The sequence below is a fragment of the Puntigrus tetrazona genome, chromosome 14 (genome assembly GCF_018831695.1).
Source record: "Puntigrus tetrazona isolate hp1 chromosome 14, ASM1883169v1, whole genome shotgun sequence".
Taxonomy (NCBI): Eukaryota; Metazoa; Chordata; class Actinopteri; order Cypriniformes; family Cyprinidae; genus Puntigrus; species Puntigrus tetrazona.
Genome location: NC_056712.1, coordinates 4209843 through 4225082, shown reverse-complemented (window position 1 = coordinate 4225082; position 15240 = coordinate 4209843). Strand labels below are relative to the sequence as shown.

Genomic DNA, 15240 nt, shown 5'->3' with positions numbered 1-15240 from the left:
CCACCCTTTGCCTTCCAAACAGCAGCAATTCTTCTAGTTACACTTGCACACAGTTTTGAAGGAATTTGACTGGTAGGTTGTTCCAAACATCTTGGAGAACTAACCACAGATCTTCTGTGGATGTAGGCTTTCTCACATTCTTCTGTCTCTTCATGTAATCCCAGACACACTCTGTGATGTTGAGATCAGGGCTCTGTGGGGGCCATGCCATCACTTCCAGTACTTCTTGTTCTTCTTTATGCTGAAGATAGTTCTTAATGACTTTGGCTGTATGTTTGGAGTCATTGTCCTGCTGCAGAATAAATTTGGGGCCAGTCATACGCCTCCCTAATGCTATTGCATGATAGATAAGTATCTGCCTGCCTTTCTCAGCATTGAGAACACCATTAATCCTGACCAAATCTCCAACATTTGGAGAAATGCATCTCCACGTTTGCAGAAATGCAGCCCCAAATATTCAAGGAACCTCCACCATGCTTCAATGTTGCCTGCAGACACTCATTATTGTACCGCTCTCCAACCCTACGACGAACAAACAGGCGTCTGCTACAGTTAAATATTAAAATTTTTTACTCATAAGTCCAGAGCACCTGCTGCCATTTTTCTGCACCCCAGTTCCTATGTTTTTGTGCATGCTTGAGTTGCTTGGCCTTGTTCCTACATTGGAGCTATGGCTTTTTGCTGCAACTCTTCCATGAAGACCACTTCTGGCCGGACAGTAGATGGGTGTACCTAGGTCCCACTGGATTTGCCAGTTCTGAGCTGATGGCGCTGCTGGACATCTTCCGATTTTGAAGAGTAATAAGCTTGATGTGTCTTTCATCTGCTGCACTAAGTTTCCTTGGCCGACTACTGTGCCTACGATCCTCAATGTTACCCGTTTCTTTGTGCTTCTTCAAAAGAGCTTGAACAGCACATCTTGAAACCCCACTCTACTTTGAAATCTTTGTCTGGGAGAGACCTTGCTGATGCAGTAAAACTACTTTGTGTTTTGTTGCTGTGCTCAATCTTGCCATGACATGAAATTGTCTTTCACACCCTCACCTAGCAGAGCTTGGCTGTTCCTCACCCAGTATTAAGCCTTCCACACAGCTGTTTCTGTTTCAGTTCATGACTGGGTTTTAACCTACATGTGACATTGATGATTAACACTTCTTTGGTATAATTGGTTGATCATACACCTGACTATAATCCTACAAAATCCCTGACTTTGTGCAAGTGTACCTATAAGAAATGATGCTGGTTTGAAGGAAAAAGATAGTAACACCAAATATTATTTCTGCATTTTGTAAATTGACAAAAATAAAAAAAATATTTTTTATATTTCAGAAAGCATTCTTTGTTTAAAGCATTTTTTCACACTTGCCTAAAACATTTGTACAGTACAGTGTATATATATATATATACATATTCTTATATGAATTATGGATGAAGCTAATTTGTTTCACAATGTGAACTAAAAGTCAAGCAATATGGTTTTTAAAATAAATGTTTTCATAGGAACCACTAGTATATACTGATATATACTGATATACACTCATATATACTGCAAGTCATAACTGTGTTAAAAGTCCTGAGAAATAAAAACTCATAAGTCATTGTCCATATGCTTTTGACATAACTGTGTTAAATGAGAAATAAAAACTCATAAGTCGTTGTCCACTGCTTTTGACAAGGTAACCACCATATCCTCCTGTCAACCCTACTTTCAAAGGGGGACTCAGGAACTGTACTTAAATGGTTTGAGTCTTTCCTTTCAGATAGGTCCTTCAAGGTATGTTGGAGAGGTGAGGTATCTAAGATACAACTCTACATTTCACTCCACCATGATGATTCGACAATAGTTGATCACCTCTCAGCTTGTCTAACAGACATTTCTATTTGAATAAAGCCTTGCCAAGACAGAACTGCTTGTGATTCCATCAAAACCCATAATTTCTCCACAATTTCGCCATCTTCAGACTTATGTGTCCTCCAGAAGCTTGTGTTCTGAACGTTGCTTTATTGTGGCATCCCAACGAGGCACAAATTACTTTCACAGACTTTTAAATTGAATGTTCTCACCTGGAATGCTTGTAGAATGGCCTGCCAAAGTCAATCCAAGCAGCCTCAGCAATCTTCAAGAATTGACTAAAACGCACATCTTCCAACTATTTGACCTAAATGTAGCACTCTCTATTCTAATTTTATTATTTAAAAAAACATGCTCCTTTTACACTTGTAGTAGCACTCACATATCATTGATCTTTTATTGATTTTGATTGCAAACATATATATACTTTTATATATTCATTTATATTATATGATAAAAGGAAAAATGTAATTTACATAATAACCATGAATCCATTTTCCATACCGTATTACAGTACACTTATAATAACTTTTCATATTTGAACTATTTAAACTGGTTTGGTTAGGTACTGCTGTAGAGTAGCTGGTACCTGTGTGATTCATCATATACATCAACAGATAGAAGTAGCTCCGGCTAAAATGTTTTTCCACAACACAGTTATGTTTATCAACCACCCGAACGCCAAAAGTTATAGCTTTAACCCCATTAATTACAATTAGTTTTAAATCACAGATATTTGACTTTGAAAGTGCTATGAAATATGCAGGATGATAAACAATATAATTTTGAGGAAATGTAGGTAGATGCGTGTTTTTCCACTGAACGAGGAATAAGGTTTGTCAATGTGGGATTTATTCAGCTGGGCTATTATTTATGCAAAGCTAGGAGATAGGAATCAAGGGACTGTCCTTAGCCACAGCTCTGATTGGATAGTGTTGGATGATATTTGGACACCACGAAAACCATGCTCTGCTTCACAAGTGGCGTTTATTCTACTCATCTCTCCTAAGCCTATACACGAATCAGTGGAGAGCTCTTTTAATCACAGCCTGTGAGAAGGTGACTGCTGTATTTTATGACTCTGCCTTAGATTGGTTGATGAAAAACACTTAAAACCTGCCATTTTAGCCCATCTCCAAACTGCAGGTTATCACTTTTGAAATGTAAAGTGGAAGGCGATACTAAATACAAAGTATTTACATCTGTATTTTTATAGAAGTATTCTGTCACACCCACAGAATTGTGTATTTTCTGTGTTCTGTGTTTTTTTTTGTAAAATCTAAATGCAGTGTATAATGATCATGTTCCATAAAGATCATTTGTAAATTATCTACCATAAATATATCAAATCAGAATTTTGGATTCGTAATATTCATTTAATATATTAAGAACCCATATTTCCAAATCTGGAATTTCAGCCAAATATGCATAAAGGAGATATAAATTATATGCCTATTTTTAATAAAAAAAATATCACTGTGCAAAAGAAAAACTTAATTTTAGAAACATAATCTTAATTTTCTTTATGTAAATGTTTTTTTAAGGCTGAAATAGGCTCACCCACACATTTCTTTGAAAGATTCATCAAATGTCATTATTAATCACAGGTTTACCTTGGATTACGTGTTTGAGTTTGTACTTGTAAAGTGCCATGCAAGACATCCAGTTTTTGTTCTACATTGATTTAAAAGTGTGCAGTGGGTTATGGGTACTGTCATCGTCATACTCCTTAGTTCTGCTGTTTATATACTATTGTTTCCTGGAATAGTGCCCTTGTGAGAAATGCCTATAGTAAAAACCAGTGTACTTTTCACTAGACTAAACACCAGTAGAATGAAAGATATATGTATATATATATATGTATATATATATATTATATATGTATATAAGATCATATATTTTACGTACTAGTTGTCTAATAAGAAATAAATTCATACATAAATTTATATTTGCCATTTGTGTGGATGGAATTCGGTATGTATGTTGTGACTTTTTTTTACACGTTTCTAATGCGCTCCAATGCTTTCATTCAAACAGACAGCAGCCTGCAGCATCGTCCAGTGGCCAGTCGGCAGTACTGCACCGTTTCCAACAGTGGGGTAGAGCGTCGCACCTCTGCTCTTCCAATCAGTATTGAGTCTCCACGTTTTCATCCCCACGCCAAAGGCAAAAATATCCGACTGGATGCACAGCTGCGCCGGGCTACCCGAAAGAACAGTTTCTGCAATGGCATCACCTTCAGCCAGCGTCCCGTGCGTTTGTATGAGAAGGTGCGTTTGCGTCTCTCAGGTGTCCACACAGGCTGGAGTGGAGCTCTACGTTTTGGTTTCACCAGCTTAGACCCTAGCGAGCTTGCCTTAGCTGACATCCCCAAATATGCTTGCCCTGACCTGGTGACACGGCCAGGATACTGGGCTAAAGCTCTGCCTGAGAGGCTGGCCATGCGGGACAATGTTGTGGCCTTCTGGGCTGACCGACACGGCCGGGTCTTCTACAGCATCAATGATGGCGAGCCCATCCTCTTCCACTGCGGTCTAAGTGTTGGCTGCCCGCTCTGGGCCATCATAGACATCTACGGAATCACACAAGAAGTCACATTACTGGGTAGGTGTTCAGATAATCTACCTCACTTTTGAAAATTCAGTCTTTAATGATTAATGTTGCTGGAAACGTCAGCTGGTATGGTATTAGTGAATTTTGTTACCAAACCGGTGGTTCCCTACGTAGTACCAAAAAGTACAAAAAATGTCAAACACTGACATGTATTAATAATAACATGAACGATCTGCAAAATTATTAGAGATTACAGTACATAAAAAAGGGAAAAGATTAGAATGCCCCAAATAATACTGCATCCATCAGCACCACATATTTGCAGTATACCACAGGTTTTCATGAACTTTTGCTGTTCTAAGTAGGTCAGAGAAGGGTCATCTGGGACATGTCACTGTGACTGTGACAGCTAAATGTAGATTTCTTCCGTGATAGTTGTAGACGACCGTGTCTAATAATAAAATATACTATATACTTTTGTAGTATGAGAATAAAATAAGTAAATATGTGGGGGTAATAGCATAATGAATATTTTATAATTATTAATGCTGTTGTCTATAAGTTGTTTTGTGAAAGGTACTTTGATGCAACCTGTGTTGTTAAAAGCGCTATATAAATAAAAATGATTGATTGATTGATTGATTGAAGGTACCAAAGGCACAGTTTATGAAAACACTGGGTGCAAATGTTATTCAGTTAACTCTTTCTACTCTTTTCATTGTCAACCCTGGCTTTAGAACTATCATTAGATACTTAGATAACTGCCGTTTCAAGAGCTCATTTAACATGATTAGATTGCAGCCCTACAGCTTTTCTGAGACAACTTCTAGGAGGCTTTTGGGTTGAATGTTATGAGAATGTCTCAACTAAGGTGCTGTAATTCACTTCCCACCCAGACTGACAGCTCTGAAATGTGCCAGTCAAATGAGCTTCAACAGCCTCAGAATTAGAGGACTAAATACAAACCACACGTTCAGTACACTGGACATCTGTGCCTGTAGTTTCTTAGAGTACACTTTATGCATAAATACTAATGCCGTCACAGATTTTATAACTAAACACTAACACTAAACATTCCAAATCTGAGAATTTAAACTGAACCTGCTCCTTGTTCTATTTTTCTTTTGCGTTCCATTTCTCCATTGCTGAAGGACTTTGTTTATCTTTTGTCTGGCAAGACCATTGACCATGTTTGGTCAGGGCTGCCGCGCGTTCTTGGAGAAAGGGTCCCTGCCTACCTGAAAAGCTTACCGAACCCAGACCTATAGAAATATTTTGCCTATGTTGTCAGTTTTGTCGGCTTACAATGAAAGATTTTTAGGCTGAAAGATTGTTTGAACTGTGATGGGAAATACCTTATTAAACCACCTAAACCAGTGGGTCTCAGTCTTTTACATTACAACGTTAACAAAAAATCATGGCCCAACATACACCTTAAATCTGGTGAAAATTGCAAGGTCAATATACGAAGGATAAATGCTCTTGCTATAGGCAAAAACAAACATGGCAGCTTCGCAAACAAATTAAGAGGGGGCAAATTGCAGATGCAGAGGTCGAAAAGAGCTAAAATGTAGCATTGTTATTAGAGCAGAAGAAATGAAAGTGCTTATTATTTATAATGACTCACTGGTCTCCCTTTCCTCTCACAGAGAGCACATTTGCTGAGAGCGTGGGCACGAGCTGTCTGAGTAGCGCTCGACTTAGTGCCTATCTTCCCCAGAGCAACCACGACTCAGCCAACTACAGCAACAACCAGCTAGAGAGCAACCAGGCCGCGGCAGCAAAATTTGCCACGCTACAGCTTAGCAACTACAACCAGCTCATCCCCTGCTGCTCCACATCCTCTACACCCTCTTCATCCACCTCCTTCAATGTACAAAGGGCCACCCGGGGGCTCCCCGCACCCCTTGACGCTGACATGCATTTTCACCCAGTGCGAGGGCCTGACGTGGTTCTCTCAAACGATCGCACAGTGGCGTGCATGCACTTCCTGGACAGCAGCCGGACGTTGATGTTTAGCGACAGGCCTGTCCGGGTGGGCGAGACGCTGTACGTGGAAGTGGGCCATCTGGGCTTGCCTTACTTTGGGGCTCTTCTCTTTGGTATGACCTCCTGTGATCCAGGCACCCTCAACGCTGGAGAGCTACCAGCTGACCCAGAGGTGCTTCTGGACCGTAAGGAGTATTGGGTGGTCTACAGGGGTTTTCCGGTGCCAGCAGCGGGTGATGTGCTCAGCTTTACCTTTCTGGCCAATGGGGAGGTGCATCATGGGGTCAACGGAGGGGCACGTGGTCGTCTGCTGTGTGTTGACTCCTCTCAGGTTCTGTGGGCCTTCTTCACACTGCATGGAGCCGTTAACCGGCTCAGAATATTAGGTAAGATTTAATCAAAAGTGATGATCAGTGTATGTGAATTAAACAAACTGTTATTGCAATGTATAGATGTTCTTTACACTACCAGTTTAAAAACTTAATTTTTTTAAGTAAGCTGCTCCTTTGTCTAGATTTCAGCTTTAACCACACTTTCTAAAGCAACCATTTTCTTTCAAAAAGTCCAAACCTTTGACTGATTTACTGTAAGATATATTTTATATTTTTTTTGCACAACCTTAGCTCCCTCTAAAACCTGTAAAACGATGTGAATATTTGTCTGCTGAATTCCTACCATTTACAATAGTAATTATGTCTTTTTGGTAATTTTGCAGTAATTCATTGACTGATATACTGCTAACATTAGCTAGCAGTTGCTTAACAAAGTAATCAAAGACACAACTACAATAGTCTGTTTACAAGTTTTGCCGTAGTTTCTAAGAGTTTTTCAGGCGAGAATGTAATTGTTTAAAACTCAAATCTGCGGTGTATTTATAAAGATAGCGGCTATGTATTATTGCTGATTTTGTAGCTCCAGGCGATCACAGGGCTCTCTGTGCTCAGCTAGCCTCATGCTCAGCTAGTCCCTCCGACATTTGCTGCTGGCGTCTGACGTCTCTGTGGTGATTAAACATGAGATGCAATTAGTTTCGGGTAGCAATATATTTAATAGGCCTTTGTGGTCACATGCATCTTTAATTTGTTCTTGGTCATATACGTTGGGCTAAGCTATTATTGTTCATTAAAACTGACAAAAATGGCAAGAGTTGTGCTTATTGTCACTCTTTAGCGTCTATCACTAAGTTCCCTCATACAACATGCCTGTCAAGTAAGGGTAACGATGGCAGTAAACCAAGCTGGCAGTGGAAACGCAATTTGTACTGTCCCATACCGCTCAGTGGAAACAAGCCATAATACATTCAAACAGATCCTGCAGTCAACTTTATTTCAAAATTATGTTTATATTTTTGCCAGTGTTCCAATTATGATTCAGAGCAGCCTGGCATACTGAACAAATAGTAAAACAAGTTCAAGTTACTGTTCTTCTTATTTTAATTCAAATTATTTTTTCAGATGATCTCCTAGCACATCCTTACATGTGTGAAAATGTATGTCTTAATATGACATCAGTCTTCCTTCCTGGAATGTAAAATGAAATATGTGGCCAACATTTAAGTCATAAGGCCTTGCCATATTGTGAGTATAGGGAGTGGCAAAACAAAACATGATCATGTCATAACTGATGTTAAAGAATGCTGTATTGACCAATCAACATTAAGGATCTAAATTGTGATCAAATACAGCGTAGCATACACATAATGTACTTTATCTATACATTCCTTAATATTTTGTTGAAAATTGTTGTGATCGTTGGCATTGACAAAGAAATAAATAAAACAAAGGCAAAAAGAAAGAAAGGCGCAGGTTCATTATGATTAATTATGTTCTTGTTCTTTTTGTCCATAAGGAACTGTTCAGGCCAGCCCTCCCACCTCCCCATCAGTGTCTCAGGTTTCAACACCTGATGACAGTGACTCTGATCTGGCTTTCACTGTCAACAGATCCTCATCAGCATCTGAATCCTCACTGGGTGAGTGTCAACAAGCTCATTCATCATTTTACATTCATTTCTGAATTCAAATTCTAGCCTAAAAAACAGACGTTACCGTGCTGTTATCAGTTACGCGGGTACTGTTTGGCACAATGCATAATTAAAGATCTGTCTCTACTTTTAATGTCACTGCAAACTTAAGCAGCCTTGTATTATCTTTCAGTGACGGCTCCCAGCTCTCCTCTCAGTCCGCCGGTCTCACCAACTCTTTCTGCATCCGATGGAGTCCTGAGCAGCAAGAGCAGTGAGTGCACAGTGTGCTTCGATCAGGAAGTGGACACCGTCATCTATACGTGTGGACACATGTGTTTGTGTAACGAATGTGGAGTGAGGCTCAAGAGACAGCTCAACGCTTGTTGTCCGATCTGTCGGAGACCCATAAAGGACGTCATAAAAACCTACAGACCATGAAGGGACTAAAACCTTTTCTATCAAATGATTCAGTAAAAACCTTGGTAGCTGTGGTTCAATATCTGGACTAAACTTGTATTTGAGACCGTGTATGTAGCTTTGATTTGTGTAGCATTAAGCTCTTGTCCATATTTCTCTCACCTCATGTGTTTAATGCAGATCATCTAAAGCTGGAGATGATTTATGGTTTGAGAATTCATTTTTGATCAGATATTTCTAGTGCCTTTAACGTTGTTTATCGTTCCTCAAGCAGCACCTAATGAATTAGACAATCAGATCTGAGATGAATTAGCATTCAGAGAGACCTCAGATGCAAAGGAAAGAATGTTTTATTGCGTAAGTGAATAATACATGGGGCTACAGATGTGATTTTATATGTTATTTTAAAAAGATATCGTTTGGCATTGCAGTGGTAAAGTGAAGAAGAAAGATTTGCCAATTGAAGGGTTCGGAGATTTCTTGCACTTATGACTAGAGGTAAACTCAGCACTAAAACACATCTGTCCCTCTGACTGAAGTGATGACTCAGATGTGGATCTTGAAGACTGCATTTTAAGTAAGAAGAAAAATATTTTGTTTATATTATAGAGTGATGTGGTATTGTATTGAATTTCATGTGTGTTTTTTCCCCAAAGATGTGTTTGTTTTTGCTTTGGAATTTATGTCATTTTCTTCTTACCCTGACACTTGTCCGATTAGCAGTATAAAATTAAACCACAAACAACAGATTAATACTTTCAGTTGTCATTTCTGTTTCTTGGTCTATAAATGAAACAAAGGCTAGAAAAACATGAGTACTGTTGCAAAATCACTGTATAAATTGCCACGAATCCCAATTAAATACAATCCACTGAGTATCACAGCAGGCTGCATTTTACTGCATTGGCAGTGGTGATGATGACATAAATTATGAACTTAAATACAAGCATTTCTGTAATGGACCAATTCATATTAAAACATTTTCTAGAGGCCAGACAAATTTGTATCATTTGGTTGACGCCAACCTTAGATAAAATATGTGTTCTCACAGTTGGGTTTGAGTTTCATATTGTTAATAAAACAAACAGTTTATGTACCAATACCTTTGTTAACGTAAATAATAGAGTTTTGATTTCCTTTTGCATTCCCTACAAAGGTAACTGGAGGGCCGTTATATCTAGCTGAGCTGATCACTAACCCTAACCAAACACGCTCTAAAATGATGATTATTTGAGTTTTTAAGTTGCAAATTACAGATAGATGTGTTTAATTAGGGTTGAAAGTCTTCAGGACACTGACCCTACAGCACTGGAGTTGAAGAGCCTCATCCACAGCTCTCAGATATCAAACACATTTAGATTAATCGTTCAGAATTTAATGTTGACAAATGTGAACATTTGTGAACCTAATCATTGTTGCCCTCTATTGGTAACAAAGATATATTTAAATAGTGATTACCCATAGCACAGCCTTCACAAACTTCACAATCCTCTATGATGCCCTTAAAGGAATAGTTAACCCTAAATAAGCATCTATTTTCATTTGCAATTTTTCACATTTTCATGTTTAGTTTGAGCCTCTCAGCAAAAATCCAATTTTACACACCAAGATATTATCCAGATGGGTTTTTGAAAGTCTGAAAGGAAGGGAAAAAAGAAAGAAACATAAAATGGGATTTTTTCAAACTGATTAAAACATAGAGAGGTAGATTAGGATGCCATTCCAATCAGATTTTTAATCCAGTTAGATACAATCTGTGCCATCTATTTCATCTGTTCCTCTTGAGTCCATGGAAGAACTTTCCTCTTGCAGGAAAGTTATGCAATTTAGCACACAGATGATATGAATTGATATGATATTCAGCCTCATATGAATATTAACTTAACTGTTTCTATGGCAAGAGACTACAAATACAACACAGGAAACACTTTAACATAAAAGTCCAAAGACAAACACAGGGAACCTACACAGAATGTGTGGCACTCTTTTCTTTTTGCAATTTATTTCCATTTTATGTAAGGCCTTTATAAACCTTTAAATATTTGTCTGAAGTGTGTTGATTAAACTTTCAAATCCAATGTTTTGTAGAACTGAAACTAAAATTCTTCATTATATATACTATGTAATATCGTTTCACTTTATAATTTATTCAGTATTTCTTAAAAATGGTTCCTCAAAAAGATCATCTTAAAACTTTAACTACATAGGACGCCACGGTGGAGCTGGCCGAGTAGGCCAAAGCCAAAGACCACCAAAATGGAGCAGATGATCGCCACAGCTGACAGGGACTGAGGATCCCCATGGAGGAGCAAATGGAGAGTTAAAGTCCGCCACTGTGGAGCGAACGGAGCCGGAGACCACCAAGGTGGCTCAGACAGAACAGGTGACCGTTGAGGCAGAGTCAATGGGGCAGAAAGCCACCGTGGAAGATCAGAGTAAACAGAAGACAAACGTTTTGCATCAACTACTGACACGAAATCAGTGGCATTGAATTAACTTTTGCACCTGCAGTTAATGCTGAAATTAATGCTGATGTTGCTTCAACATAACAACAACTGACTTAAAGCCACACAGCCTGAAAAAGTAAGACAATAAATCTCTCAAGATTTCAGCAGAGGAAAATTAAACAACTCCACAAACAGCATTACCAGCTTCACACATTACAAACCAAATCGACTTTATTTCTGTCAGATGTCTAGACAAGCTCTTATTGAGAATTAAGTAGATGTCAACGTTTTATTGTGCTTAATTTGAAATTACTATTATCGAGGTCAGTGTTTGCTTTAGTTGCGAAACCACAGTAGTTTTAGGCAGAATTATAACAGAGCAAGGAAGGTTTAGGCCTTTTGTGGCAATAACAGGACAGGCATTGAGTTCAAGTTGACCTCCACGGTCATTAAATGACAAGCAGTGAGCTTGAGAAGGCCTCTGCGGCCATGACAAAGCAGGCAGGAAATTCAGAGACAATAACACAGGAAACAAGATTAAGTGCTCTGACATGCAGCTAGAACACAAGACTTCTCAAGGTGAGAGAGAACTAACTATCTTCCATTTATATTTCCTCTTTGATCTAATTGAAAACAGCGCATCCTTGCATTGTAGCTAACACAGAGAAGCATACGCTATTTGAGTTCAGTCGATACTCTCCAAAATGGCGCTGCGGTGATGCTACAGTGCCAAAATATTTTTTTTTCTTTCTATACAAAAGTATTCCCGTCACTTCATACCATTACAGTTACCACTGATGGCAGATGGACCATCTTTTCTGACTATATTTTCTGGACCGTGACAGTGTTATTTACTTGACAGTCAATGGGACAGTCACAAGTCTCCCAGTTTTCATCCAAAATATCTTACATTTCGTTCCAAAGATGAACAAAGCTTTTACAGGTTTGGAACAACATGGGGTAAGCAATTAATTGTGGAGTAACCCTTTAAATGTCTTCCCATTCTTGAATGTGCATAAATCGTAAAGTAAACGAAGCTCAAAAACTAGTATAACCATACCACTAAACACATTAAAGGAATATAAAACCTCAGATGAACAACATCATATAACATACTGCACCATCATTATTTATTTAGCAAAAAATATAGCCAAAATGAAAAAGCCACGTGTGACAAAGTTAGGACACCCTTAGTGTTAACATAGAAATGAAGAGAATAAGTAACAGTCAGGCCATGCTTATCAAATATGGTGTGGTGTTGTTCATATTAGGCTATTATGTGCAATTTTCAAGACCTGCCAAGGACCAGAAAATTATTTACTATGCCACGATAGAGAAAACCATGGAATTCAACAGAGTCTCCTAAATATTTCACTTGGCTGTATATTACATAGTGCATATACAACAAAACATGAATTACAAATTTAACTCTGTGTATTCTTGCAAAACAAAATGTATTGCACAATTATTGTGCAATAAAGCCTATGTATTTTTCCAAGAATACCGAGAGTTACACTTGTAATTCTCGTTTATGCAACTCTTTATTGTGCAATACAACCAACTCTTTATATAGAAAATGCAAGACAAGTGCATTACAACTACATGCATTAAAATGTAACACTATATATGAGATTAGTGCATGCTGGTGTCCATTCTTGAGCAAATTTCCATATGAACCATGAGTTTAAGATTGTAAAGAAATTGAAAGGGCACCTTAAATAGCTAATGCTGCAAGATGTACATTTGAACTGAAAAAGGTTTTAGGTTTTGAAAAATATATTAGAAGGTAGATATCTGTATTTAAAACACTGCTAACTTGGTTAAGCTGATATTATTTTTGGAATATACTGTGGTATATTCAGTCTATGAGCAAAATGAGTGTTTTATCATGTTCCATTTTTACAGAGGTCAGTTATTTAAAGGAGTGAAAACAACACTTACAGTAAACGATAACTCCCTTATTTGATTCACATCACGTTTACACCACTCTGAAATATCCAAATACCTGCACACTTAGTTTAAAACTCTCTCTACACATCAAGAACGACAAAAAATACTGGAGTCTCTATATCGTGTTCACTGACATTCACTTCACTTGACAAAAAAACATTCATTTGTAATAACCTGCATAGTTAAATTGCGCATACTAGGATTTTAAAGTTTGTTAGATTATGCCTTCACACCAGAAATATAAAATCCAGTCCTAGACACCAGATCCTGTCCAAAAATAACTACTTTGTGTGGTAAGAGAACAACTAGTCAGCAAAGTTGTCTAATACCCAAAACCCATTAACGCAATAGTTGTGGTCAACATACATTGAGAAAACAAATTTAATCAGGACATTTTCTCCCCAGTTTCGATTATTTCACCTTAATGAAAGTTCCGAAATGTGAATTGAATGAAAAATAAAAAAGATCAATAATGCATATTTATTTTCATAGCTGCTTTTGCTCATATTTACCAAGTGTGGCAGTGTTAGTGAAGGGGATTTTAACCTCCAGAAGAACAACAATAGCAGGTCAATAGCATCATTTATGGTTGTAGCGCAAACAGTGACTTGCAATTAATTAGTACAGTGCTACAAAGTCACAGATAAAATTTGAAGGAGAAAAAACTAAATCAAAGAGAACAGCTTAAGTATGCAATATTTATTCATGAATTATACCATTACACATTCAAGACATATTCATTTTCATTCATTTTTCATTTTTTTTTTATTTATATAGCGCTTTTAACAACACAGGTTGCATCAAAGCACTGTACAGTATAATGACAGGGATGTATAATGACGAGAGGGACATATTGAAAGTCTTTCAAGCTTAATTAAGATACAATTCCTGTGCCATGCCTGCAGATGTTTGATTTAGCATTGGCCTTGCTTCCGGATTAATATGTTAGCATCTGACGCCCTAAAAAGACAAGATTATATCAAAAATGAGTCTGAAGGTCTGGTGACAGACCTATCTTTAAACTTGTGTGCAAGTAACTAAACTTACTTGATCGCAGCACACAACATACATTCATTGCCGTATGTTATTCCATTGGTTCCACACACGGGTGAGTAGTTCAATGGACAAACATTAGAAGAGTACTTGCAATTAGGCTTGTGAGAAAAAAAAGGACAAAAAATGAGCTATTAGCGCACAGGAGGGGAAAAAGACGGAACCAAAAAAAGCTATTGTACAATCTTTATTTACTCACCACTCTTGCTCCATCAGATATGGCCACTGTTTGTGTCAAGAAGATAAGAAACATAATGTTTTAACAGTTTTATGATGATCTTCTGTGCTACAAAACATAAAGGCTAACTTGTTTCGGCCATACAGTGAAATTATGGTCCAGTATTGTATTTCAAAATCTCTCACTCTCTGTTTTTATTTTTATTTATTTTGTCTGTGTCTGTGTGTTCAGTAAGAGAAAGTCATACAGGAACGACCTCTTAAATCACAATTTGACCTAAATGTCCAAAAGCTTTACAGGGCCACTTAAGAATCCTTAAGAAAGCTAAAATATGACAAATTCGAAAAACAATAATAGTAAACATTATATTACTCACCCAGAAAACAGAGGACAATCGCACCTCGTGCAAACATTGTTCCCGAATTGAGAGTTAAGTCATTCAACTGCTATAAAACTAAACTAAGTGATCATACAATCAAATATTTATAGCAGCCACACACTGACCGTCCATCCCACCCACCGATTCATTATATTCATCAACAAAGGAACAAAGGAGAGGAACAAAGTCTGTTTACTAAGCACCTTTAGTTTGATAGATTTAGTTTGGCTGGCAGGTATGTGTAATTTAAAATGAATAATCACCTGTGCTGTAAAAAGTTCATCATGGATGATCAATCATTCAATTACTCAACTAGGGATCTCATGATAAAAAGAGCAAAATGTTCCAGGCCTGTGCAATATGCAATTTTTTTTTTATTAAATACGATGCATAAATATCTGCAACTAGCTGCATCAGTCAATAAATGACAAAATAGGATCTGAAAGCATAAAAAAAT

General features: G+C 37.7%; 1 protein-coding gene and 1 long non-coding RNA gene across 4 annotated transcripts in view; one reads left to right on the top strand and one right to left on the bottom strand.

Moving 5' to 3' along the window:
* neurl1b (neuralized E3 ubiquitin protein ligase 1B) overlaps positions 1 to 9526 on the top strand; it is a 29510-nt gene extending 19984 nt beyond the window's left edge. For all 3 annotated transcript variants that reach the window (XM_043257954.1, XM_043257955.1, XM_043257956.1), the window contains exons 2-5: positions 3890 to 4456; positions 6055 to 6780; positions 8243 to 8365; positions 8550 to 9526. In XM_043257954.1, the coding sequence (XP_043113889.1) occupies positions 3890 to 4456; positions 6055 to 6780; positions 8243 to 8365; positions 8550 to 8797 (1664 nt within the window). In that variant the 3' untranslated portion in view covers positions 8798 to 9526. The remainder of the gene's footprint in view (positions 1 to 3889; positions 4457 to 6054; positions 6781 to 8242; positions 8366 to 8549) is intronic.
* Positions 9527 to 13857: 4331 nt separating this feature from the next.
* LOC122357616 lies at positions 13858 to 14790 on the bottom strand. The gene is made up of 4 exons (XR_006252506.1): positions 14781 to 14790; positions 14426 to 14451; positions 14243 to 14327; positions 13858 to 14133 (listed from the first exon to the last, which is right to left on the bottom strand). It is a non-coding gene; the product is annotated as an uncharacterized LOC122357616 (long non-coding RNA).
* Between the last annotated feature and the right edge of the window lie 450 nt (positions 14791 to 15240).